This window comes from Caretta caretta, chromosome 19 (genome assembly GCF_965140235.1).
Source record: "Caretta caretta isolate rCarCar2 chromosome 19, rCarCar1.hap1, whole genome shotgun sequence".
Taxonomy (NCBI): domain Eukaryota; kingdom Metazoa; phylum Chordata; order Testudines; family Cheloniidae; genus Caretta; species Caretta caretta.
This window is the reverse complement of record NC_134224.1, coordinates 19,186,855-19,213,283: the sequence shown is the minus strand read 5'-3', so window position 1 is coordinate 19,213,283 and position 26,429 is coordinate 19,186,855. Positions and strand designations below refer to the sequence as shown.

At 44.6% G+C, this 26,429-nt stretch overlaps 1 protein-coding gene across 1 annotated transcript in view; it reads left to right on the top strand.

Annotated features, from left to right (window-relative positions):
• EYA3 (EYA transcriptional coactivator and phosphatase 3) overlaps positions 1–26,429 on the top strand; it is a 138,912-nt gene that overhangs the window by 82,614 nt on the left and 29,869 nt on the right. Inside the window, 3 exon segments of the mRNA XM_048825899.2 lie at positions 15,364–15,501; positions 22,706–22,791; positions 24,795–24,978. Of these exon segments, the coding sequence (XP_048681856.1) occupies positions 15,364–15,501; positions 22,706–22,791; positions 24,795–24,978 (408 nt within the window).

Sequence of the window (26,429 nt, the reverse complement as noted above, 5' to 3'; positions counted from 1 at the left end):
CTCAGGCAGGACTAAGTATTATCTAGTTCATCCCTGACAAGTGTGTGTCTAACCTGTTCTTAAAAACCTGCAGTGACAGATTCATGACACTAGCTGGATGAAAGCTATAGAACTAGGAGTCTTCGGTGATGTATATGTGTGGGGGTGTCTGTTAGAAATTCTGGCTCTTTGGAGGCGGGGAATTGGGTGACTTTGAGGACTTTGTGCTTCAGCACTTTCAGCCTAGTCTGTGTCAGTAATGACCAAGATTTATTACCATTTTGGGTATGTTCATGGAAAGAGGTCAACTGAATTGGTGGTGTCAGCAGAGTCCCTAGGGGGTACCTACATTGCATTTGGCCCCCGGTGTCCATCTTGTTAGATCCTGAGATCTGTGTGGATGGTGGAGACTGAATTCCCATTTCACCCAAAGGGGTGATTCCTTTCATGTGAAGCGGGGGGTTAGCACAGAGAAACTTACAGTGCTGCAGCTCTCTTGATATCTGGGTCTTCACTCACATGTACTGTTCGTGAACACTCTGTTCGCTGTAGGAATACATAGAACAATCACGCTGTACTGAGCAAAATGAAACAAGAATGTCAATCTCTATAGTCTTGAGTTCATGTGTGTCTGCCTCGCTGTGTATCCGGTCTGTGATTTCAGGATGTTGTTTGAGTCACATATAGTTTTGTGTTAATCTGAGCATTTGTTTAGAGGTTCATTCAGTTGCTACCATAGATGACCTGTGAACTGATAGTTCATTTACTGGAAACATAAAGAATATGCATTGCTCTGTGTGTTCTCTTGTCTTCCTACATGTGTTTCATTGATTATCCTAACAGTGTGTGGATTTGGTTGGGTTTTTTTTTGTTTGTTTTTGTGAAAGTGTTTAGGCCAAGATTTTAAACAACGGCACTTAGACACTCAATCTAAGTCGATATTTAGGCATCTAAAGAATTGGTCTGATTTCCCAAAGCACTAAGAGCCCTGCAGCTCCCATTGCCATTAATGCTTCTGGAGAATTCTGCGCTACTGGGCATGTGCAGAATTCATGTCTGGCCACAGAATTTTTTTCCACAGAAAATACATTCTGCCTGAGAAGTGCTGCAGTTCTGACTTTCATCCACCAGAGGCTGCTATGGTGTCAGAACCGCCAGCAGCATGCATGCAGCCAGTTACGGGCTGTTCTGGCACCAGAGCAGCCTCGGGTGGGCAAAAGACAGAACTGCAGCTCTTCTGGGGCAGAATGTATTTTCTGTGCGGGGAAAAAAATTGTGCACAGTGGCACAGAATTCCCCCAGGAGTAGAAGTTCATCCCAGCACCCTGCCCGTGGAGCCAGGTTAGAACAGACAAAGTGGGGCACACAGGGTTGCAGGGAGTGTGTGTGTGTGTCTCCACAGCCTGGGGTTCAGAAGGGCTAGTGAGCTGGATAGACTGGGGTATGGGCTCAGGAGCTAGTGGGATTTCAGCATTGAGCCAGAGACTGAATGAGAGTGGGGGTGCAAGGCCACATGGGGATGGGAGAGGAGGGCTGCAGAGCCACGTGGGGATGTGGGGATAGGGGCAGATGTGCCTGACTGAATGGGAGAGGCTTGGGGTCAACCAGGGTCTGCATGGAGGAGGCTCCCCAACTCCCTAGCAATCCCTCCCTTCCTCCCCGAAAAAATTTGTTCCATACCTCTCCCACCCACACCCAATAACCCACCAGGTTCACTCCAGGCTCCTTTCCTCTCCCTCAGTTTCTCTGTTACCCCTAACTCCCTCAAACCTTTGCATTGCTTCTGATGGGTGGAGGAAATAAGTTTCTGTTTTGCAGTTTGAATGAATTATTCAAAGTTCTATATTAATGTGCCTAGTAAGGAATGTATTTGTAAAAAAAAAAACAATACCCGAATCTTTTTTTTGTCTGTATTGTTACAGACATGTTTGCTGACAGGTATTTTGAAATAAATTATCAAAATAATTGAAACTGGCTTAATTATATTGTTATTTTGACAAAATATGCAGAATTTTAAAATATAATGCAGAGAATTTTTAATTTTTTGGTGCAGAATTCCCCCAGGAGTAGCCTTTAGTAGGAGCTTTGTATTCTCAGCACCATTTAAAACCTGACCAGTTGTCTGAGTATGGATTTAGGAGCCTAATGGTAGGTTCCTATTTTTTAAATTTTTGTCCTTAACCAAATGTGAGGTCGGCATTGAAAGATGTAGTGTCTTAACAAATTTAGTAACAGCCCCAGGATGATCTCACTCTGTGGGGATGGCACATACTGAGTCGGGTCAACAGGTAGGAGCTAGGGGACTGAGCATACTCCATGTGGATGGATGGAGGATAACCCTGGTAGACTCTAACAGAACTCTACTGAGCATGTGTAAACTTGGCTAAATTTGAGCAGATTTTCAGACATGGGAAAAAATACATTTCTGACCCAAATGCGTGATGGCACTTCTCAGTAAAGTGGTTATTACATTTTTTTTTAAGGAGAGCATTGTAGGAGGAGGGGAAACAATAACAGAAAATGTGGAAATGGCAGAGGTGCTTAATGACTTCTTTGTTTTGGTTTTCACCAAAAAGGTTGATGCTGGTTGAACGTCTAACATACTGAGTGCCAGTGAAAATGAGGTAAGATCAGAGGCTAAAATAGGGAAAGAACAAGTTAAAAATTACTTAGACAAGTTAGATGTCTTCAAGTCACCAGTGCCTGATGAAATGCATCCTAGAATACTCAAGGAGCTGACTGAGGAGATATCTCAACCATTAGCGATTATCTTTGAAAAGTCATGGAAGACGGGAGAGATTCTAGAAGACTGGAAAAGGGCAAATATAGTGCCAATCTATGAAAAGGGAAATAAGGACAAAACAGGGAATTACAGACCAGTCAGCTTAACTTCTGTACCCAGAAAGATAATGGAGCAAATAATTAAGCAATGAATTTTCAAACATCTAGACGATAATAAGGTGATAAGTAACAGCATGGATTTGTCAAGAACAAATTGTGTCAAACCAGCCTGATAGCTTTCTTTGACAGGGTAACAAGTCTTGTGGATGGGGGGGAAGCAGTAGATGTGGTATATCTTGACTTTAGTAAAGCTTTTTGATATTGTCTCGCATAACCTTCTCATAAACAAACTAGGGAAATGCCACCTAGATGGAGCTACTAAGAGGTGAGTGCATAACTGATTGGAATACCGTTCCCAGAGAGTAGTTATCAGTGGTTCAGAGTCATGCTGGAAGGGCATAATGAGTGGGGTCCAACAGGGATCAGTTCGGGGTCCAGTTCTGCTCAATATCTTCATCGGTGATTTAGATAATGGCATAGAGAGTATACTGATAAAGTTTGTGGACAATACCAAGCTGGGAGGGGTTGCAAGTGCTTTGGGGGATAGGATTATAATTCAAAATGATCTGGACAAACTGGAGAAATGGTCTAAAGTAAATAGGATGAAATTCAACAAGGACAAATGCAAAGTACTCCACTTAGGAAGGAACAATCAGTTGCACACACACAAAATGGGAAATGACTGCCTAGGAAGAAGTACCGCGGAAAGGGATCTGGGTATCATAGTGGACCACAAGGTAAATATGAGTCAACAGTGTAACACTGTTGCAAAAAAAGCGAACATCATTCTGGGCTGTATTAGCAGGAGTGTTGTAAGCAAGACGTGAGAAGTAATTCTTCCACTCTACTCTGCGCTGATTAGGCCTCACCTGGAGTATTGTGTCCAGTTCTGGGCACCACATTTCAGGAAAGATGTGGACAAATTGGAGAAAGTCCAGAGAAGAGCAACAAAAATGATTAGAGGTCTAAAAAACATGACCTATGAGGGAAGATTGAAAAAATTGGGTTTGTTTAGTCTGGAAAAGAGAAGTCTGAGAGGGGACATGATAACAGTTTCAAGTATATAAAAGGTTGTTACAAGGAGGAGGGAGAAAAATTGTTCTCCTTAACCCCAAAGGACAGGACAAGAAGCAATGGACTTAAATTGGAGCAAGGGCAGTTTAGTTTGGACATTAGGAAAAACTTCCTAATGGTGGTTAAGCACTGGAATAAATTGCCTAGGGAGGTTGGGGAATCTCCATCATTGGAGATTTTTAAGAGCAGGTTTAGACAAATACCTGTCAGGAATGGTCTAGATAATATTTAGTCCTGCCGTGAGTGCAGGAGACTGGACGAGATGACATCTCGAGATCCCTTCCAGTCCTGTGAGTCTATGTACTTCCCCCTAATGGACAGCTAAACCACTTTTGCTGAAACTTTCATAAATAAATAAATTCCATCTGAGGTAGATGCCCAACATGGAAAATTTCAGCCCAAGAGGTTTAAGTGAAAGCTGGTTTCCATATCGGAAGAGAAGGTTCAAGATCTGGAGAAACAAGTATCGACCCTGCATTGCATAAGAGAAACTGAAGATTTCCTGGCCAGACATCAGGATATGCTTCTACTGGCACAAAGTTCTGAAGATTCAGAGCATGCTGCGCAGCGGGGACAGAAGGACGGTGAAGAAATTTGGCAGCACGTGACCTCCAGAAGAAGAAAGGAGAACGTCCATGTACGAGCAATGCAGATTCAGGTAAGCAACCGTTTTTATGTTCTCTCCACAGGTACGAATGCGGAGAGTGGACTAGATGATACATCTGAGGGAAGGGAGCAGAAGGAGACTCCGCCGATTGGAAAGCATGAGATGCACTGTCCTAGGGAAGGGAGTTCCACGACTACTGCTCCCAAGAGAAGGAGGAGGGTGATGGTGGTTGGGGACTCCATCCTCAGGGGGACTGAGTCATCTGTCTGCTGCCCCGACTGGGAAAACCAAGAAGTCTGCTGCTTGCCAGGAGCTAGGATTCACGATGTGACGGAGAGACTGCCGAGACTCATCAAGCCCTCGGATCGCTACCCCTTCCTACTTCTCCACGTGGGCACCAATGATACTGCCAAGAATGACCTTGTGTGGATCACTGTAGACTACGTGGCTCTGAGAAGAAGGATAAAGGAGTTTGAGGCACAAGTGGTCTTCTCGTCCATCCTCCCCGTGGAAGGAAAAGGCCTGGGTAGAGACCGTCGAATCGTGGAAGTGAATGAATGGCTACGCAGGTGGTGTCGGAGAGAAGGCTTTGGATTCGTTGACCATGGGATGGTGTTCCAAGAAGGAGGAGTGCTAGGCAGAGATGGGCTCCACCTAACGAAGAGAGGGAATAGCATCTTCGCATGCAGACTGGCTAACCTAGTGAGGAGGGCTTTAAACTAGGTTTACCGGGGGAAGGAGACCAAAGCCCTCAGGTAAGTGGGGAAGTGGGATACTGGGAGGAAGCACGAGCAGGAGCACGCAAGAGGGGAGGGCTCCTGCCTCATCCTGAGAAAGCAGGACTATCAGTGAGTTACCTTGAATGTCTAGACACAAATGCAAGAAGCCTGGGAAACAAGCAGGGAGAACTGGAAGTCCTGGTACAGTGAAGGAATTATGATGTGATTGGAATATCAGAGACTTGGTGGGATAACTCACATGACTGGAGTACTGTCATGGATGGATATAAACTGTTCAGGAAGGACAGGCAGGGCAGAAAAGGTGGGGGAGTTGCACTGTATATAAGGGAGCAGTATGACTGCTCAGAGCTCTGGTGTGAAACTGCAGAAAAACCTGAGAGTCTCTGGATTAAGCTTAGAAGTGTGAGCAACAAGGGTGATGTCGTGGTGGGAGTCTGCTATAGACCACCGGACCAGGGGGATGAGGTGGACGAGGCTTTCTTCCGGCAACTCACGGAAGTTACTAGATCGCAGGCCCTGGTTCTCATGGGAGACTTCAATCACCCTGATATCTGCTGGGAGAGCAATACAGCGGTGCACAGACAATCCAGGAAGTTTTTGGAAAGTGTAGGGGACAATTTCCTGGTGCAAATGATGGAGGAACCAACTAGGGGCAGAGCTCTTCTTGACCTGCTGCTCACAAAGCGGGAAGAATTAGTAGGGGAAACTAAAGTGGATGGGAACCTGGGAGGCAGTGACCATGAGATGGTCGAGTTCAGGATCCTGAGACAAGGAAGAAAGGAGAGCAGCAGAATACGGACCCTGGACTTCAGAAAAGCAGACTTTGACTCCCTCAGGGATCTGATGGGCAGGATCCCCTGGGAGAATAACATGAGGGGAAAAGGAGTCCAGGAGAGCTGGCTGTATTTTAAAGAATCCTTATTGAGATTACAAGGACAAACCATCCCGATGTGTAGAAAGAATAGTAAATATGGCAGGCGACCTGCTTAGCTTAACAGTGAAATCCTTGCTCATCTTAAATACAAAAAAAGAATCTTACAAGAAGTGGAAGCTTGGACAAATGTCCAGGGAGCAGTATAAAGATATTGCTCAGTCATGCAGGAGTGAAATCAGGAAGGCCAAATCACACTTGGAGTTGCAGCTAGCAAGAGATGTTAATAATAACAAGAAGGGTTTCTTCAGCTATGTTAGCAACAAGAAGAAAGTCAAGGAAAGTGTGGGCCCCTTACTGAATGAGGGAGGCAACCTAGTGACAGAGGATGTGGAAAAAGCTAATGTACTCAATGCTTTTTTTGCCTCTGTCTTCACGAACATGGTCAGCTCCCAGACTACTGCACTGGGCAGCACAGCTTGGGGAGGAGGTCACCAGCCCTCTGTGGAGAAAGAAGTGGTTCAGGACTATTTAGAAAAGCTGGATGAGCACAAGTCCATGGGGTCGGATGCGTTGCATCCGAGAGTGCTAAAGCAGTTGGCGGATGTGATTGCAGAGCCATTGGCCATTATCTTTGAAAACTCATGGCAATCGGGGGAAGTCCCAGATGACTGGAAAAAGGCAAATGTAGTGCCCATCTTTAAAAAAGGGAAGGAGGGGGATCCGGGGAACTACTGGCCAGTCAACCTCACCTCAGTCCCTGGAAAAATCATGGAGCAGGTCCTCAAGGAATCAATTCTGAAGCACTTAGAGGAGAGGAACGTGATCAGGAACAGTCAGCATGGATTCACCAAGGGCAAGTCATGCCTGACTAAACTAATTGCCTTCTATGATGAGATAACTGGCTCTGTGGATGAGGGGAAAGCGGTGGACATGTTATTCCTTGACTTTAGCAAAGCTTTTGGTGTGGTCTCCCACAGTATTCTTGTCAGCAAGTTAAAGAAGTATGGGCTGGATGAATGGACTATAAGGTGGATAGAAAGCTGGCTAGATCGTCGGGCTCGACGGGTAGTGATCAATGGCTCCATGTCTAGTTGGCAGCCGGTATCAAGCGGAGTGCCCCAAGGGTCGGTCCTGGGGCCGGTTTTGTTCAATATCTTCATTAATGATCTGGAGGATGGTGTGGATTGCACCCTCAGCAAGTTTGCAGATGACACTAAACTGGGAGGAGAGATAGATACGCTGGAGGGTAGGGATAGGATCCAGAGGGACCTAGACAAATTAGAGGATTGGGCCAAAAGAAATCTGATGAGGTTCAACAAGGACAAGTGCAGAGTCCTGCACTTAGGACGGAAGAATCCCATGCACCGCTACAGACTAGGGACCGAATGGCTAGGCAGCAGTTCTGCGGAAAAGGACCTAGGGGTTACAGTGGACGAGAAGCTGGATATGAGTCAACAGTATGCCCTTTTTGCCAAGAAGGCCAATGGCATTTTTGGCTGTATAAGTAGGGGCATTGCCAGCAGATCGAGGGACGTGATCGTTCGCCTCTATTTGACATTGGTGAGGCCTCATCTGGAGTACTGTGTCCAGTTTTGGGCCCCACACTACAAGAAGGATGTGAAAAAATTGGAAAGCGTCCAGGGGAGGGCAACAAAAATGATTAGGGGACTGTAACACATGACTTTTGAAGAGAGGCTGAGGGAACTGGGATTGTTTAGTCTGCGGAAGAGAAGAGTGAAGGGGGATTTGATAGCTGCTTTCAACTACCTGAAAGGGGTGCGGGGGGTTCTTGGGGTAGTTGGCCTTTACATGCCCCGGCTCGTTACATTTAAAACATCGTCCAGCTGACGGGTCACTGGGGCGAGGTGGGTTGCTGGAGAACGGTGTGGTGGGACGATAAGGTGGCTGGAGGGTTCCTTGGGGGGTAGGTGGAGCCTTGGGCGGCCCCCGGTAATAGGGTGTGGTCTGAGGTTGTCCCTTCTGGTATCTGCTCCAACTGCGACCAGTTTTTTTCTTCTCTGCCACCTCCACCCATTTGGCTCCAATCTCCCCCGCCTCGATTACAGTTTTGGGTTTCCCATCTAGGATGGATCTTTCTATTTCCTCAGGAACACCCTGTAAGAACTGTTCCATTTGCATTAGGAAGGGCAAATCTACTGGAGATTCAACACTTGCTCCTGATATCCAGGCATCCCAATGTTTCACAGTGTGGTAGGCATGTCGGGTAAATGAGATGTCTGGTTTCCACCTTAGGGCTCTGAATCGCTGACGGGAATGCTCGGGTGTTAGCCCCATTCTGATTCTCGCCTTGGTTTTAAACAGTTCTTACTGGTTCATTTGTGCCTTAGGCATTTCAGCCGCCACCTCAGCTAAGGGTCCACTGAGCTGCGGCCTCCGCTCTACCATGTATTGGTCTGTAGAGATGCTGTACCCAAGGCAGGCCCTTTCGAAGTTTTCTAAGAAGGCCTCGGTATCATCGCCAGCCTTGTAGGTGGGGAACTTTCTGGGATGGGAAGTGGTACCTGGAGAAGGATTGCTAGGGTTTGTTGGTATATTCTGCTGAGCCCTTGCCTTCTCCATCTCCAGTTCATGCTTCCTCTCTTTTTCCTTCTCTTCCTCCACATGCTTTCTCTCTTTTTCCTTCTCCTCCAGTTCTTTGGCCTTTGCCTCCATAGCTGTTCTGTGAGCAGCCACTTGGTGGTGTTCTGCCTCTTTCACTGCCTCCCTTTCTTTGTCCTTTGCCTCCATTGCTCTCCTGTGAGCAGCTTCTAGGGCTTTTTCGGCTTCTTTCACTGCCTCCAGTTTGGCTAACTCCAATTTGTGTAGTGCCTTGTTGTCTGTCATCTTTACCTCTCTGTTTTTAACTAACTTTACACCCGAGGGTTAGACATAAAACAAACAAAACTTGGCTTGTAAAATTTTGCTGTGCTGTAATAGGATACCTATATTCTCTGATAGTGATTGTCAGCCAACAGAAAAATCCAAAAAAAGAAAAAAACCCAACAACAAACAACAATAAAAATTTTTTTAAAAAACCCCCAAAAACCCTAACACCTTTGTCTCCAGGCAAATAGGCAGAAAACCCCTCTAGTTACTTTTAGGTAAAAAAAAAAAACCTTCAGGTCTGTGAAGACTTGTGAATTTCCCTGCAGGAGGTTAACTACTCTGCCTTTAGGTAGAGAAAACTGCAATTCACAAAAGATAATTCCCTTTTGTCTCTGCTCTGGCCCCAAAGCAAAGCAAAAAAAACTTGCAACTATTTCCAGTTGGAGACCTGCTTTCTAGCAGCCCAAAGGATTTTAAAAATTTCCTTTTAAAATCTGTTTTTCTGGTTCAAAAAATCTCAGATTGATCTCAAAATGATTTCAAGTTAATTCCACTGCTCTGCCACCATGTTAAGGTTCCTTCCCCACTCTGAACTCTAGGGTACAGATGTGGGGACCTGCATGAAAACCTCCTAAGCTTACTTTTACCAGCTTAGGTTAAAACTTCCCCAAGGTACAAACTATTTTACCCTTTGCCCTTGGACTTCCACTGCCACCACCAAACGTTTATCTGGGTTTATTTATTAGGAAAGCGTTTGGAAACGTCTTTCCCCCCAAAAATCCTCCCAACCCTTGCACCCCACTTCCTGGGGAAGGTTTGGTAAAAATCCTCACCAATTTGCATAGGTGACCACAGACCCAAACCCTTGGATCTTAAGAACAATGAAAAAGCATTCAGTTTCTGAAAAGAAGGATTTTAATAGAAGTAAAAAGTAAAAAAAAAAAATCACCTCTGTAAAATCAGGATGGTAAATACCTTACAGGGTAATTAGATTCAAAACATAGAGAATCCCTCTCGGCAAAACCTTAAGTTACAAAAAGACACACAGACAGGAATATCCATTCTATTCAGCACAGCTTAATTTCTCAGCCATTTAAAGAAATCATAATCTAACGCATATCTAGCTAGATTACTTTCTAAGTTCTAAGACTCCATTCCTGTTCTGTTCCCGGCAAAAGCATCACACAGACAGACACAGACCCTTTGTTTTTCTCCCTCCTCCCAGCTTTTTAAAGTATCTTGTCTCATTGGTCATTTTGGTCAGGTGCCAGCGAGGTTATCCTAGTTTCTTAACCCTTTACAGGTGAAAGGATTTTTCCTCTGGCCAGGAGGGATTTTAAAAGTGTTTATCCTTCTCTTTATATTTATGACAGGGGTTCCAAAGAGGATGGATCTAGACTGTTCTCAGTGGTGGCAGATGACAGAACAAGGACTAATGGTCTCCAATTGCAGTGGGGGAGGTTTAGGTTGGATATTAGGAAAAACTATTTCACTAGGAGGGTGGTGAAGCACTGGAATGCTTTACCTGGGGCGGTGGTGGAATCTCCTTCCTTTGAGGTTTTTAAGGTCAGGCTTGACAAAGCCCTGGCTGGGATAATTTAGTTGGGGATTGGTCCTGCTTTGAGCAGGGGGTTGGACTAGATGACCTTCTGAGGTCCCTTCCAACACTGATATTCTATGATTCTATGATTTTGAGTTTGGCATTATCCTGCTGTCTATAACAATAATGAGAATGGCTTTGTAAGATGATATGTTACATCACATTAACATATGTAGGTATTTTTATAGCAGTTGTGCTTAGTGAGCACTGTAGTTAGGGTTGAAAAAGGAGTTTCCTTCTGAAGCCCTCTTTTCATGTATGGTCTCAGCCCAAAAATGAAGGGTTTTCTTTGGCAAATTTGAGCCAGTTCTGTTCAGCCATCTTTGAATTATATCAAATTGGCACAATACACTACTTCCTACTTTTAAAAACTAGTTTCTTTCACTTTGATGACTCAAACCCAGCTGAGCTGTGAAGGTTCTTTCATGGACTTCTCACGGATGCACACATTACTGTGCAGTTTCCATCAGTATTATGTAATTTCATCAAGGCCACATACAAAGATGTGAAGTGGTCTGTAAGGATGAACAACCGAGCAACAGAGTGGTTCGGTGTGGACAGTGGCATGAAACAGGGCTGCATTTTATCTGCACTCTTGATTGGCATTACCATATACTGGATAATGAAGTGTATTAGCAACACAAATACCAGCACAGCATGAATAGGTGGCAAATGCCTAGAAGTACTGAAGTTTAATAATATTGTGCTACTGAACAACATCCCTGAAAAGTTACAAAGACAGACAACCTGGCAAAAAAAGCAGACCATGCTGGGCTTAAAGTTAGTTATGCTAAAACAAACATCCTTGAAACCCAAACGTCAATCATTAACATCACATTAAAAGGCAGAAATATCAAGAAAGTAGAACGGTTCATCTACCTGGGCAGCACCATGTTAGCTAATGGAGACCTCAAGAAGGAAATGACATCAAGGGTAGGAAAGGCATCCACAACATTTACTAAACTCAACAATGTATGGAAATCAAATATATATGTCACCAGAACAAAACTCTGAATTTTCAGTTCAAACATAATTTTGGTGTGAACATACAGCTGCGAAAGCTGGAGGTCTATTAAAACATTAGACAGAAAATTAGACACCTTAAAAAATAAGTGCCTATGAAAGATTCTGGACATTGATTGGAAAGACTTCTTCAGCAGTTAAAAGATCTGAGAAATAATCAGCCAGCAGCTTGTTTCCACCAGAATCAGAAGGAAATGCTGGACATATCTGGGGCATGTATAATCCTAGAATTGTAGGACAGGTGTTTGTCTAATCCGTTCTTAAAGATCTCCAATGACGGAGATTTCACATCCTCCCTAGGCAATTTATTCCAGTGCTTAACCACCCTGACAGGAAGTTTTTCCTAATGTCCAACCTAAACCGCCCTTGCTGCAATTTAAACCTATTACTTCTTGTCCTATCCTTAGAGGTTAAAGAGAACAATTTTTCTCCTTCCTTTTTGTAACATCCTTTTATATTCTTGAACACAAGTACTCCTTTTCATTTGTTTCAGTCTTCCCTCATAGGTCATATTTTTAGACCTTTAATCATTTTTGTTGCTCTTCTCTGGACTTTTTCCGATTTGTCCACATCTTTCCTGAAATGTGGTGCCTAGAACTGGACACAATACTCCAGTTGACACCCAATCAGCATGGAGTAGAGTGGAAGAATTGCTTCTTGTTTCTTGCTTATAACACTCCTGCTAATACATCCCAGAATGACGTTAGCTTTTTTTACACCAGTGTTTCACTGTTCACTCGTATTTAGCTTGTGATCCACTAAGACCTCCCAATCCCTTTCTGCAGTACTCCAACACACAGACTCCCACATGAAGCTGTCAAGTGGAAACCAACTGCTGTGAGAAAATGAGGGTGCCTAAAAGAAACCTTAAGAAGAACCCTTAGCAGGGAGGGCCAAAGAGTTGATCTGAACACCACAGAACAAATGGAAGCAGCAGCAAATGATAGAGGAATGGAAAAAGCTGGCTTCTGCCCTATGCACCAACATTGGCACAAGAAGGCTATTTAATAAAAAAAAAAAGTAAAGGAAACTTCTAGAAGCTGACATCTGCACTTGAGCCAGACAAATGAGACTATTTTGCTTTCCTCTGTCCTCTTCCTTCAAGTAGAACTTGGAAATTAAATACAAAGAAATAAAAGTAATCCTACTTGTAAAATTTCTCAGTTAAAATGTGGAAGAGGCTCTCAGAAAATGAAGAGTCTCTTTAGCAGTTCTATCTCAGCCACTTGGCCCTTGTGCAAATCCATCCTGTTACTTATCACCTTATTATCTTCTAGATGTTTGCAAATTGATTGCTTAATTATTTACTCCATTATCTTTCTGGGTACAGAAGTTAAACTGACTGGTCTGTAATTTCCTGGATTGTTTTTATTCCCTTTTTTATAGATGGGCATTATGCTTGCCCTTTTCCAGTCTTCTGGAATCTCTTCCGTCTTCCATAACTTTTCAAAAATAATTGCTAGTGGCTTAGATATCTCCTCAGTCAGTTTCTTGAGTATTCTAGGATGTATTTCATCAGGCCCTGGTGACCTGAATACATCTAACTTGTCTAAGTAATTTTTAACTACTTGTGATGTTATTGACATAAACTGTGACCGTATAGATCATTGTTGCAACCACTGTTATATATTTGCAGCAAATACTGTACAAAGGTTGTCGTGTGAGATGTCTATAAAAAGGTTATGATTATGCTATCTGTATATGTGTATCATTTTGTAGTTGAAGTTATGAATATTGGCTATGTATTTGTATCTCAATGTGTTTGAGTAGCATTAGTGAAGCATTTGGTCAGCTTCTTGAGAACAGAATTTGCAGATTAAGTGCCCAATCAAGAAACACTTAACTGACAATGGACCTTGGGAGACTCCAAACCACATGAGAAGTCTTACTGGGAACGTTCAAGGTAGCATGTGAGCAATGGCTGTTCCCCCCTGTAAGAAAACTGAGTCATGCATGGACATGTGACTTGCCCATGTGATTCCAGACTCCAGCTTGCTGCTGTGATTTTCCACAGTAAGAACAAAGGGGCGTCCTTCCATATGGCAGAGAATATAGAAGGCCCTGGGAGCCCCTCCATCTAGTCTTCAATCCTGCTTCTTACCTCTGGAGGAACCTTGCTACAAACTGAAGCTATGAACAAAGGACTGAATGACCCATCCAAGCTGTGGAGGTACTCCAGAGACTTGATTTGAGCCTGAAGTTTATTCCATCACTGCTTGAAGCCTGAACCAAGAACTTTGCCATTACCTGTATGTAATTGATTCCATTTAACCAATTTTAGCTCTCATCTATATTTTTCTTTTTATGAATAAACCTTTAGATTTTAGATTCTAAAGGATTGGCAACAGCATGATTTGTGGGTAAGATCTGACTTGTATATTGACCTGGGTCTGGGGCTTGGTCCTTTGGGATTGAGAGAACCTTTTTTCTTTTACTGGGGTATTGGTTTTCATAACCATTTGTCCCCATAATGAGTGGCACTGGTGGTGGTACTGGGAAACTGGGGTGTCTAAGGGAATTGTTTATATGACTTATGATTAGCCAGGGGGTGAGACTGAAGTCCTCTCTGTTTGGCTGGTTTGGTGTGCCTTAATGGTAAAGGAAACCCAGCCTTGGGCTGTAACTGCCCTGCTCTAAGCAATTTGTCCTGAATTGATACTCTCAGTAGTGTCCTGCCAGAGGCAGCATTGTTACACTTGTTCTTTCCCTATTTTAGCTTCTGATCTTACCTCATTTTCACTGGCATTCACTATGTTAGATATCCAGTCGCTACTAACCTTTTTGGTGAAAAGTGAAACAAAAAAGTCATTTAGCACTTCTGCCATTTCCACATTTTTTTGTTTTTGCTGATGTTGGAATTAGTTCAGAAAGCAGCTGAAATCAGGAGCTTGACGAGTCTGCAGAACCCTGCTCCAGACTAGGCTGCCTTGTTGAGATGTTGCTCTTGCTGATTCAGTTCCAGCCTGAGTGCAGTAGGCAGAGCCTTAAAGGGGCACGTGGATTGAGAAGTCATACTATATGTGTGCCTCTGTTGTTACGGATATTGCTTAAGATCACTGGAATTGTAAGAGATTTGAGGAAAAGCTTATTCTCCTCTGTTTGCAGTTTGTTTACTTTGGGCATTTGTGAGCCCTGCCTATACAGTCAATTCACTGTTTTCCCCTGAAGGCAGTCAGTCATTTTCCCATTTGTGTCAGTTTTTGCACAGAAGCAAGGGAAAGATTTTTTTAAAAACAAATAGTCAAGTGTAATTGTAAAACCACATGAATCAGCAGGAGATTCAGGGGCAGATGCAGGATCTGATGCTACTTAAAAAAAAATATAAAAATTAAGTACTAGATAGGAAGTTGAATGTCCCTTTAATGCTGTAGGAGCCACCAAGTGTCCACTGAAGCCAATGGAAGGACTGCCATTGACTAAATGAGTGCTGGATCATTATCTTACTGAGTAGCAGTCTGGGCTACTGAGAACACTTTGTAGCAGTCCAAGTCCCAGAGAGTGATGAGTGGCTCCTTGGTGTCAGCATTGCAATAGCTCCTATTGTTGGATCAAAGAATTTTCCATTGAAAGGTTTAGAAACTAGCCTTGCTGGTCTCTAAGCTGTTTTTTTACAGCTAGCTTTATCTCAGCAGCTCAAATCCAACCCGAGAATCAGGAATTTGCTATTGCAAAATAAAAGCAATATTGTTTTTTATATGTGACTTTCTCACAGACAAACAGACAAACTGTTCTCGGGTAGTAAACATGCTGTTTGGTCCCAGCGTATTTGTTTGTAACTGGTCCAATTTATCCGATTCAGGTGCACTGTGGCCAGGTATGAAACCTGAAAGTGGTTTAATTCAGACTCCATCTCCAAGTCAGCACAATGTTCTTACCTGCACTACAGGGTTAACCACAAGCCAGCCCTGCCCAGCACATTATTCTTATCCTATTCAAGGTAACTTGGCATGGTTTTTATATACATCTCTCTCCACCTATTCGTGTCCAGATACCACAAATAAAGAGGCCAGCATGTTTGCTCTTGGTTTGTGCATGCTTCTCTGTGCCTTGCAAGCCATATTTTTCTCTTCTTGTATGCTCCAGACCCTATGTGTTGTATGTGTGTGTGTGTGGTTTGTACTCTATATAGAGCTCTGCCTGCACCCAGCTGGCTTATGCCATGCTGATGAATCCTAACATGGTGAAGAGCAAAGGCACGGTGGGAAAGGGGAGACTGAATGTTATTCACTTGCATGCCGCTCCTCAGAATGCTCTTGTAGCTCAAGCTGTTTCTTAGCAGTCCTGGGCGTGAGTTGCACTAAGATTCAAGTGTTGCTTCTTGAGGCAAAGGGTGTTCTTTTCTGTGTGCCAGCTAGGGTGGCAGAGATGGTCTGCACTGGGTACCAGTGTGTGTGCTTGCTTCACTATACAAGGTGAGCTAGAAAGTGAAGCTGTAGACACTGGAGCTGGATACAAATATCCACCCACCCCCCTCCAGCGACTCACATTTTAATATTGGGAAGTAAAAGTGCTGCAAAGTTACTTGTTTCAGGTTGGATTTTTGCCATTTTATTAGTGAAAATGTTTTCTGATGAAAATTCATCCTTTGACAAATTTCTCAGAGTTTTGAGAACCTCCCAGAACTGTCTTTTCAGAAAGGAATTTCAAGACGTGCTAGTTTCTCATTTGTGTGGGTTTTAACATGACTTAAATTGTACAGCTGATGAAGTGCATCATTACGACTGATGCTTTCTCAGCTCACTGCATTGTGAGCAGGAAAGGCCCAAGGATACATTTATCCTGAACTCATTTCCTATCATAGGGTTAGAAGGGACTGCAGGAAACATCTAGTCTAACCCCCTGCCAAGATGCAGGATTTGTTGTGAATTAAAATTGGAAAAGTGACTGTCTGTCTAGAAATGGAACCTTTCAGTGAAGCTGCTCTGTGTGTACCTTTGCTGACAAAAAAATAAATTTTCACTTCTTTGGAAATTGCCACAAAAATAAGAAGATAGGGAAGAGGTTGCTGGATGCTGTCCTGCATCGTGCACCATCACTAGAATTGCCAGCTAAGTTCCAAGTGCAGAATACAGATGCACCGGGGTGATGTGAGAGGTAGAAGAGACCCAGCTTGACCATCAGATCCTTGGAGTTGGAGGCTCTTCACTTACAAACTGCACGCGTTTGATACGCAGAGAGAGTATAAATCTGGAGCCCCATGCTATCGTGTGAATGGAACCGCCGTTCGGAGCATAGTTGTGCTTTCTAAAACGTGTCAGCCTTCCCTTTGAATTGTCCAGCTTTTTTCACGGTCACTGTGATCATTTCGTCATATAGAGATAGTGACGTTTTCTAGAGAGTTTCGCAACCTCCAATAAGAGCTATTCCTTTCTTCTGTCACACCCCACATCACCACCATCAGAATGAGACAGAAAGATGAGACATGAGACAGCAATTCAGGAGAAGGAGAAGTGGGGATTAGTAGTGAGGAGAAGGAAGGAGGGATTATTTATTTATTTGTATTGCAGTAGCACCTAGGAGCCTCAGCCAGTGATTGTGACCCCATTGTGGTAGGCACGGTACATGTATAACAAAAAGACAGTCTCTGTCCCAAAGATCTTCTAATTGAAGTCTCAGATGAGAGAACAGGTGGATAGAACAGGCAGATGGGGGAGAACCAAGAAACAATCGTACAGCACAGCTCACCATGATGGGCAGTGGTCACCACCTGCCTAACCGTTGTAAGCACCAGGGCAAAGGGGAGTTTTCAGGAGGGATCGAAAGGAAGATACTGAGGTGCTTTGCAGATGGTTCTGGCAGCTCCTCCCAAGTGTAAGGGGCAGCCGGGGGGACAGCCCAAAAGTGTGTTTGAAAGGTTACCCAGTGGGCACTGAAGGGCAGTATTGTGGGCAGAGCAGCACCGCCATCGCGTGACAGAGAATAGATGGGTGGGGGTAGGGCTTGGAGGGCCTTGGAAGTGAAGACAGTAGTTTGTGTTTGGTGCAGTGGAGAAGGGGACCCAGTGGAGGGATGCAGAGAGGAGTGACGTACTCGAAGCCATGAGCTAGGAAAATGATCTCTGCAGCAGCACTTGGAATGGATACAAATGGGGCAAGATGGGATTTGTCAAGGCTGGAAAGGAGGAGGGTGCGCAGCAGTCAAGACATGAGGTGATGGGAATCTAGATGGGAGTTGTGGATGGAGAGGAAAGGATGTACTCAGGAAAAATTGGCAGGGTTTAGGCACTGCCTCGTTGTGAGTATCTAGGAAGAAGGCTGGGTTGAAGATAACCCCCAGGGATGGGCTTGAGTGACACGAAGGATGGTAAGTTCATCCATGGTGACTGGAGTTGGGGGAGGAGGAGGTTAAGAGGAGAGGCTGAAAGAGAGAGAAGGCACTTGATGAGGAGAGGGAGAATGTTCTGGATTTAGGGCAGCATGATAAACAGGGCAAAGCTAGAGGGGGCAAAAGGAGATAGGCTGGCAAGAGGACAGGGAAGGGAGAGAGGAGTGAGTTGGGATGTAGCTAGGCGGGCTCTCCATCTAGTTTTAAGCCAGACAGCCTTGCTTTTCTAAGGTTTGTCCCCCATCGGGAACTGAGACCAAACTGGATGTGGTTTCACCAGATATTGGATGGGGAATGACATTTTGAAGAGTCCCCTGCCCGCTGGCATGGTCTTGCACAATAGTGCATGTGAGGTCATGCTGTGTGGGGGTGTGGCAACATGCTTTTCAAAATGGTGTCCATCATGTGGCATGGTGCTTGTGAGATCATGCTGGCAGGGGCGGAATCACACAAGTGCGGGTGGGCCCACATCATTCCCGGAAGTACTGGAATGTCTGGTGTTCTGTGACTGTGTGAGTGGCCACACTGGATTTAGCCAAGGGCAAGCTTAGATAGGGCTTGTTGATGAGGACAGGAAGTCTGAATGAGATGAAAAGGCTGGTGTGGTCTTAGCAGGGGAGGTACAATTTTAGCAGCAGCATTTGGCTAGTCGGGAGATGGTTAAAGTGAAAGATGAGAAAAGTCTTTGCCTTGGGGACAGTGATGGAAGGGTGAATTTGGGAGATATTAGGAAGAAAAACTTTAGAATTTAACAAGGCACTGGATGCTGGGAGGTGGAGGGAGCACTGAGATATGAGCCTGGAAGAGGGGGAGGGAGAAGTTGTCAGTGTAGACAGAAAAGGAAGGGAGACTGAATGGTGGGGTTAGGAGGAAAGATCAGGTCAGTTTTTGGAGTGAATGCGGTAGATTTGGTAACCTCACCATAGAGATGATTGTCGAAAGTATCAAGAAGTTACGGTCACTGGGAGAGGAGAAGAGGCAGATGCTGAGAACAGGTCTATTTGGGACACTAAGAGACAGCTGCTTCTACCCTATTAAAGGACATGCTGCAGAATAAGATGCAGTCAGCCAGGTGAGAGGAGATGCCAGAGATCTCAGACAGACACAATAGATGAGATTGGAAGAGAACATGATCAGCTGTGTCAAAAGTAAGAGAAAGCAAGAAAGATGAGGGCAGATCCCTGTAGATGTAGCTATTAGAAAGCCAGTAGTGGTGATCCTGGGGAGGCCGTTAATATAGTGGAAAGAGCAGAATCCAAACTGGAAAGGATCAAGGGCAGAGCTGGAGGAATGGGAAAACACATTAGTAGAACAGACTGTTTGATGACTTCAGAGTCAAAGGGTCTGAGGAAGATAAGGTGGCAGCTAGAGTCTTAATGTTACTTAAGCATAATTTATTTAGAATAAATGTTCTTTAAAACAAACCCTAAAAACCTGACTGAACTCACAGGAGAATATGTATTCAGTGGTATGTGGTTATGCTGTATTATTGGCCCAGTTGATATGTATTGTAGTCCAAATTCTGTATGTTTTGGTCTTCAGACTTCTGCCTAAGTAATGCCATGGCTCAGGACTCTGGTGAATGCCCGGGTGCACTTACTGACTTCGCAGACTTGGGTAGTGTACTCAGGTGAACATAAAAGCTCCCCCTGGAGCTGAAAAGCAGATGATTTTCTTTGAGCTAATTTTGCTAATGTGTATCCTTTAGATCTAACCCGGGAACCCACGACTCCTACCCTGCATGCCAGAGTGGGCACGAACCACTCTGGTCAGATGTAGAAGGAATTACTGCTCCTTGCCTCCCCCACTGCTCCACTCCATGTAGGAGCAAAGCAGCCAAGTCAAACTTACAAAATTTGTCAATTCCACTTCCCTGCTCTGCTCTCTGTTACTAGCATGTGAAGCAGAGCAGGATAGGGCATTTTAGGATGGTTGAAGCAGAGCATTCTGGGGTGAATGGAGCAGTGAGGGGGACAGTGAAGATTCAGGGTCTGGAGAAGCAATCTGGAAACAGGAGGGAGAAGTAAAGAAAACCGGGGGTGGAGGGGAAGGGTAACAAAAGGAAGACACAAACCTCTGTGACTCCATTTAAACATGGGACCTGGGGATAGTTCCTTTTGGCACGTCAGCATGGCAGAACGATGTTGCTGTATTTGTGGCACACACAGAAGAGTTGTTGACCCTCAGGGTAACCTGTGTCCGGCGGTTGCTGAAAGAGTATTGCTGATGCAATTGAGTATAACCCTGTTAGAGACCTGGTACATTACAACGTGTAAACAGGTGGGCCGTGACCAGGCGATATCCTCAGGGTGTTGGGTAACAAGAGAACGCATGAAGGGGAGATTGTCTGTGTTGCTACCAGAATCCAAATATGTTTTTTTCCTTTCTATAGTTTCTTTGATCCATTTTAATGGAGCAGCAGCCTCCTGTCCCTGGTTAAGGCTGAGACTTGCTTTCCGTTGTAAGCCTGATCTTGGCCTCCCCTGTAACTCCTCAAAAATCTTTTTCAGCTTCGGAAAGTGTGTGTGTGGCCTGTGGCCATTAGACAATTTCTTGCTCAAATCTGAGATGCTTCTTTGATCCCAAAGAGGTAGGCAAGGGCAAGTCCTGGGACTCGAGATAAAGATAGAACATCCTGGTATGACTAGTGTTACAGACCTGTTCTGTACTGTTCACCAAGGTGAGGGATTTGCAGTGTGCCCCATGGGGACCCGTGAACAGCAGGGGCGCAGCAGCAGCCCAAGGACTCCGCCTTACCTTGGCCCTAGTGACTCCTGTAGCCCTCCAGAGCTCTTAAGCTTTGCAGGTTTCCCCAGAGGATCCTACAGATGTCCTGGTTTCCTGACCAGCTTCCCCAACCATCTGCCCCCACTCCGCAGGCTCTCAGGCTTCTCCTAGTTCCATACTGGGAGCAGGAATCAGATTTTCCTCCCCACCGACTTTTTGAAGGAGTTTCTGTAGGTCTTAATGGATTCTGCAAGGGGCCAATGGCTCTGCCAGTGTGGGTGTAGCAGAGGTAGGGTAGGGCACTAGGTGTTTTCCATTGAGAGATTCCACCTGAGTGGAGCTCACTATAAATAGTTGGTTCTCTTTCTCCAAGAACACATCGCCTTGTGCAGTTGTTCCCCATCTTCCCCTTTCCTTGCTAAGGTTTCTGTCTGGGCACAGGAATCCCAAGGTGATGAAATTCCTCTGAGGCATCCACAGGATCCATTGCAGAGTTCTGCTTCTGGGTTGGTGAGGAGCATTTCCAGACAGCTGCGCTGTGTGCGTTGTTCTGAGAAAGGGTGTCTTCTAAATGTGCTAAACACCTCTTTCCTTGGGGCTTCCTCTTCAGAGTGGCATTCCTGCACCAATGGTGTCTTTAGAGAAGAGAGAATTACCTCACTGTCATTCTGTGTTTCTTGAGATGTCATCTGGGAGGGTTCTCACTCACCTCTCTGAGGGAAAGTCTCCTTTCTTGGGTATTTTTTTCTTGCACCGGGGTTTTCCTTTTTCTCTGAGGCACATCTTGGATCAGTTTTTCTTTCTGGGAGATTCACCTCCTACTAAATTGAAGGAACTGACTGGAATCCTCAAAGGGCAGCATCTAGACTCACCAGGCAGCAAGCGATGACCAGGAAGGGCCTGGTGTGAGCTCTTCCCTTCTGCTGCCTCCCTCAAGGATGGGAAAACACCAAACCATTGAAGAGCCTGGGTTGTTTTTTGGTCTCGTGCTGAGATTCCATCACAGGTGGTATCTGTAGAAAATTCTGATTTTTTTTATGGCAGGAGATAAGATGGGTGATACTGTGCAGTTTCCACAAAGATCTCTTTACAATCTGTGCTGCCGTGAACCTTTGTTTTTTATGGAGTTTGGGCAAGCATGACGGAGGCATAATAGCATTCTCTGATTGCACCTAATGTGTACACTTGGATTTCACTGGGCTTGTCATTTTGTGTTTCGGCCTCCTGAGACCCAAAGCAGGCCGCAGTCTAATCTGACTATTCTACTACTTGAAAACCATAAGTGCTGCTAATTTACATCTGTCCCCAAAGGGAGGCACAGAGGGACTCCAGGGATTCAGTTGAACTAAAATTGTCTGAAAATGCAACCCTTCTATGGACACTGGTTGCTGTGGGAAAAACTTAAGAATCTTAAGCACCTCAAAATATTCGTACTAGTAAATCTGTGTCTGTGAGTGCATGGTCTGTCTCACAGAGCTGCAGTCAACAGTGATCTCAAGGGACCTCTTCCAGAAAATACTTATAATTTAACATGGATTTCAAACGTTAAATACCAACAGTTTCTCAGTATGAAGTAGCTTTATATGTAATGACTTAAATGGGTTTTAATATTTCCTGAAGTTGTTGAATTCAGTAGGATCAAATATTTTAAGGTCTCATCCACAATGTTGGATAAAAATGTTATCAGAGCTAATTTAAATGCTATTCAGATCTCTTACTGTTAGTATAGATATATTTGTTTTTATCTGTTGTAACAAATACAGACAAATACATCTTGTGTTCTGGTCTTTGTTGTCCCAAAATTTGAAATAAAAATTAATAGAAAAACATGTCAAGTTAACCTAATTTGAACTATTTATGTGACAGGAATGGAGGAGGCAAGGCCTTTTGAAAAGTGTTCTATAGCGAATTATAAAAACATAGTTTTAAAACATTACGCTCCGTCCCTATTGTCCTGGCAAACCCTGTTGAAGCTGTTAGTTAGAGTGTAGTTGGGGCTAGAAATGTGACAGCTTCACGGTTACAATAGGTCTTCTCCCTTTTACATTATTAAAATGTATTAACAATACGATTTATTTACCTTTTTACAGCATCAACTACCAGTGCTAGCCCAGTCTCCACGTCCTCGACTGTTGTCAATATTTCAACACCAGCGGTAGCCAGCATCTCACACCAGGTAAAACATCTTGCTAGCTTTTCTTCTCTTGGGCACATCTGGTGTAGCTTTTGTTTTCAAATATTCTGACATCATAGTAGTTGGAGTGTAACTATTTATTCATTTTCTTGAGAGTTCCTGAGTATTTTAAGGCTAAATATTTGTAACCCACCTTAAATGGTCCCCAGACCTTGTTCACTGCAGCATTTTCTTGCCAATGGGGACTAGTTGGGGCATGAAGTAAATTCAAAATTCTGTTGTTTGGGCACTGGATTTACAGAGAGCAAGTTCACTGTGTGTGGAGAATTAGTTTTGTGGTTAAAGTACAGGACTGGGAGTCAGTAGAGCTATTCTTCTTCTCCTGACCACCACAGATTTCCTTTGGGACCTTGAGCAAGTCACTTCACTTCTCTGTACCTCAGTTTCCCACCCTGTCAATTTAAAGAGAAGTGAGGGTCAGTAACCATAAAGCACTTGGAGATCAAATCATAGAATATCAGGGTTGGGAGGGACCTCAGGAGGTCCTCTAGTCCAACCCCCTGCTCAAAGCTAAATTATCCCCAACTAAATCATCCCAGCCAGGGCTTTGTGAAACCTGACCTTAAAAACCTCAAAGGAAAGAGATTCCACCACCTCCCTAGATAACCCATTCCAGAACTTCACCACCCTCCTTGTGAAAAAGTTTTTCCTACTATCCAACTTAAGCCTCCCCCACTGCAACTTGTGACCATTATTCCCTGTTCTGTCATCTGTTACCACTGAGAACAGTCTAGAGCCATCCTCTTTGGAACCCCCTTTCAGGTAGTTGAAAGCAGCTATCAAATCCCGCTCATTCTTCTCTTCCGCAGATTAAACAATCCCAGTTCCCTCAGCCTCTCCTCATAAGTCATGTGTTCCAGTCCCCTAATCATTTTTGTTGCCCTCTGCTGGACTCTTTCCAATTTTTCCACATCCTTCTTGTAGTGTTGGGCCCAAAATTGGACGCAGTACTCCAGATGAGGCCTCACCAGTGCCGAGTAGAGGGGAATGATCACGTCCCTCGATCTGCTGGCAATGCTCCTACTTATACTGCCCAAAATGCCTTTAGCCTTCTTGGCAACAAGGGCACATTGATGACTCATATTCAGCTTCTTGTCCACTCTAACCCCTAGGTCCTTTTCTGCAGAACTGCTGCCTAGCCATTCGGTCCCTGGTCTGTAGCAGTGCATGGGATTCTTCCATTCTAAGTTCAGGACTCTGCACTTGTCCTTGTTGAACCTCATCAGATTTCTTTTGGCCCAATCCTCTAATTTGAAATCCCTGTGTGGCAGGCATTACAGAAGTGTAAGTAGCATAACTATGATTAGCTTATGGCTTGTCTACACTTATAACGCTACAACAGCACAGCTATGCCACTTGAGCGCTTCAGCGTAGATGCTACCTGCACCACTGAGAGGAGGTCTTCTGGTAATGTAGGGAATCCACCTCCCCAAGTGGGAGTAGCTAGGTCGATGGAAGAATTCTTCTGTCTACACAGTGACTTAGGTCAGCTGAACGACTTTGCTCAGGGGTGTGGATTTTTTACAGCCCTGATCAATGTAGTTAATTGACAACCTAATTTTCAAGTGTAGCTTCTACAGCGAAGAATATAGTCACACAGCTTTTTAAACCCTTCTCAGTCTCCCTCAGCAAGGAAAGGGGAAGGTGATGCATCCAAAGAGTCTGACAAGATGGTGAGCAGAGAGAGAGAACCCTTCTGATATAGCTGGAATTTAAAAGCCATTCATTAGCAGGCAGCACCGTTTCTTCTCCCTCCATAAGTCTGGAGTGGGTGATCCTGTCTGCCTACTTGCTCCTTCCCCTTTGGGGACCAGTTCTTTCTGCCGTAGAGCTCTCATGGTGCTGGGGGCCAAAAAGGGGGAGAGCCTGAGCTTTTGCTTGTGCGTCTCCGTCCCAAAGGCATTCTAGGCCAGCAGCCCATTTGGTTTTCAGTGTTTTCTGAGGAACAGCCTTTTCCTACCTTATTTGATCCTTTCTTTGAATAGGAATACCCTACCTACACAATTCTCGGCCAAAGCCAGTACCAGCCATGCTATCCGAGTTCTGGCTTCGGGGTTATAGCACCAGCAGACAGCAGCATGGAGAGTCCCACATTAGCAACCACCACATATCCAATTGAAAAAGCAAATGCCATGGTGCCTACGCGGACGGAGCAGAGACTTTTCTCTGGTAAGTGCTGCAGCTTTAGTAGGGTGGATTTCAGACCCCCTCGGTTATACAGCATGCTGGCAGGCCTGGGGGAGTGAAATTCAGAAGTGTAACGAGGGGCATCGTGTGTTGATGTGTGCAGAGCACACTCCATCCATTTTCAAAGAAGGATGTTTGCCATTTTGTTTCTCCTTTGGGCCTAAAATATCTGGTTTTCTGACCCATTCTGCAACCTATTCTCCCACTACACACCCTTCAGTATGATGCGGAAGACTGTGGAGGTCATATGGTTATAGGTGCCATCTGCGTTAAACTAAAGAACTTTCTGCCTGTCTCTGGTGGCTGCTGTCAGGTGGGTATTAAAGATCCCTTGGAACACTTCAAATAAAAGTTAAAGATAACTTTGGGGTGATGGCCAACATTCCCGCTCTCATGTATGGGCTAGTGCAGCTGTGTCACTGCACTGCGGGCATCTAACTCACTGTTGTGCAAAGCACTTTGGGATTCCTTAGCTCTGAAAGTCACCTGCATGAGAACAAGTTATTTCCCAGCATTCCACATGAAATTCTTCCCTTTCCTTCCTCCAATCCCCTTTGTCATATTAACTGGCACTGATGAAGGCAGCTCTGCTTGTTGCCTTTTTCCCCCCATGGTGACATCCATTTGTTTCCCAGTGCTTCTGAAGCAACTTTCTTCTTCCAGTGAGGGGAAACCAACATGCGCTAAGTAGAGACTCCTTTCCCAGTGGACCAAGTGTCAGACAGTTCCTCTAGCTCTTAGCGATACCCAGAGTGTTCCCATCAGTTGCTTCTAAGGCCCTTCAGTGAAGGGAAATGAAAGTTAAACCAGGCTCTGCAGGGGAAGGGGAGCTGACATTTTCATTTCTAAATTAGCAGATGTTTTGCCTCTCTCTAACTCTGATAGACCCAGCTTCCCCATGATGACCACTTCCCTTGGCTATGGTAGGATGAGCTGGTGAAAGCTAGGGTCTGGGAAGGTTGTGAGGAGGGATCCTGAGGAAAAAAGAAACACTCACTTTGCACTTATTTTTATTGACTGAGCTTGAGGCCTTATGCTCAATTTGATGGCATTTGTCTGTCTGTCTGTCACGGGATAACTTCTGAATGCCCTGTCCAATTAATTCCAAATTTCAGCAAATGTTCTAGGTATTAGTGTGTGCCCTGTTGTGCTGGGGGGAAGGGGAAAATGGGGGATACATGGAGCCCCTACCGTGTGTTTAGCACAGCCACAGCTTCATGCACCTGTGCAGTTGTCTGTAGATCAAAGAACTGGCAGATTATACCGATGAGCATCTTCCAGCATAACAGTACCCCACATCTAATCTCTGCCCACCCTCCCAATAGAGTGTAATGTGTTAACACCCTGAATGACTTTGCTCCCAGACATAAAGAAGAGAAACAATAATGATGAGGAAAGGTGGGGGGTCATACAGAGCCATGGTTGGGGATGAG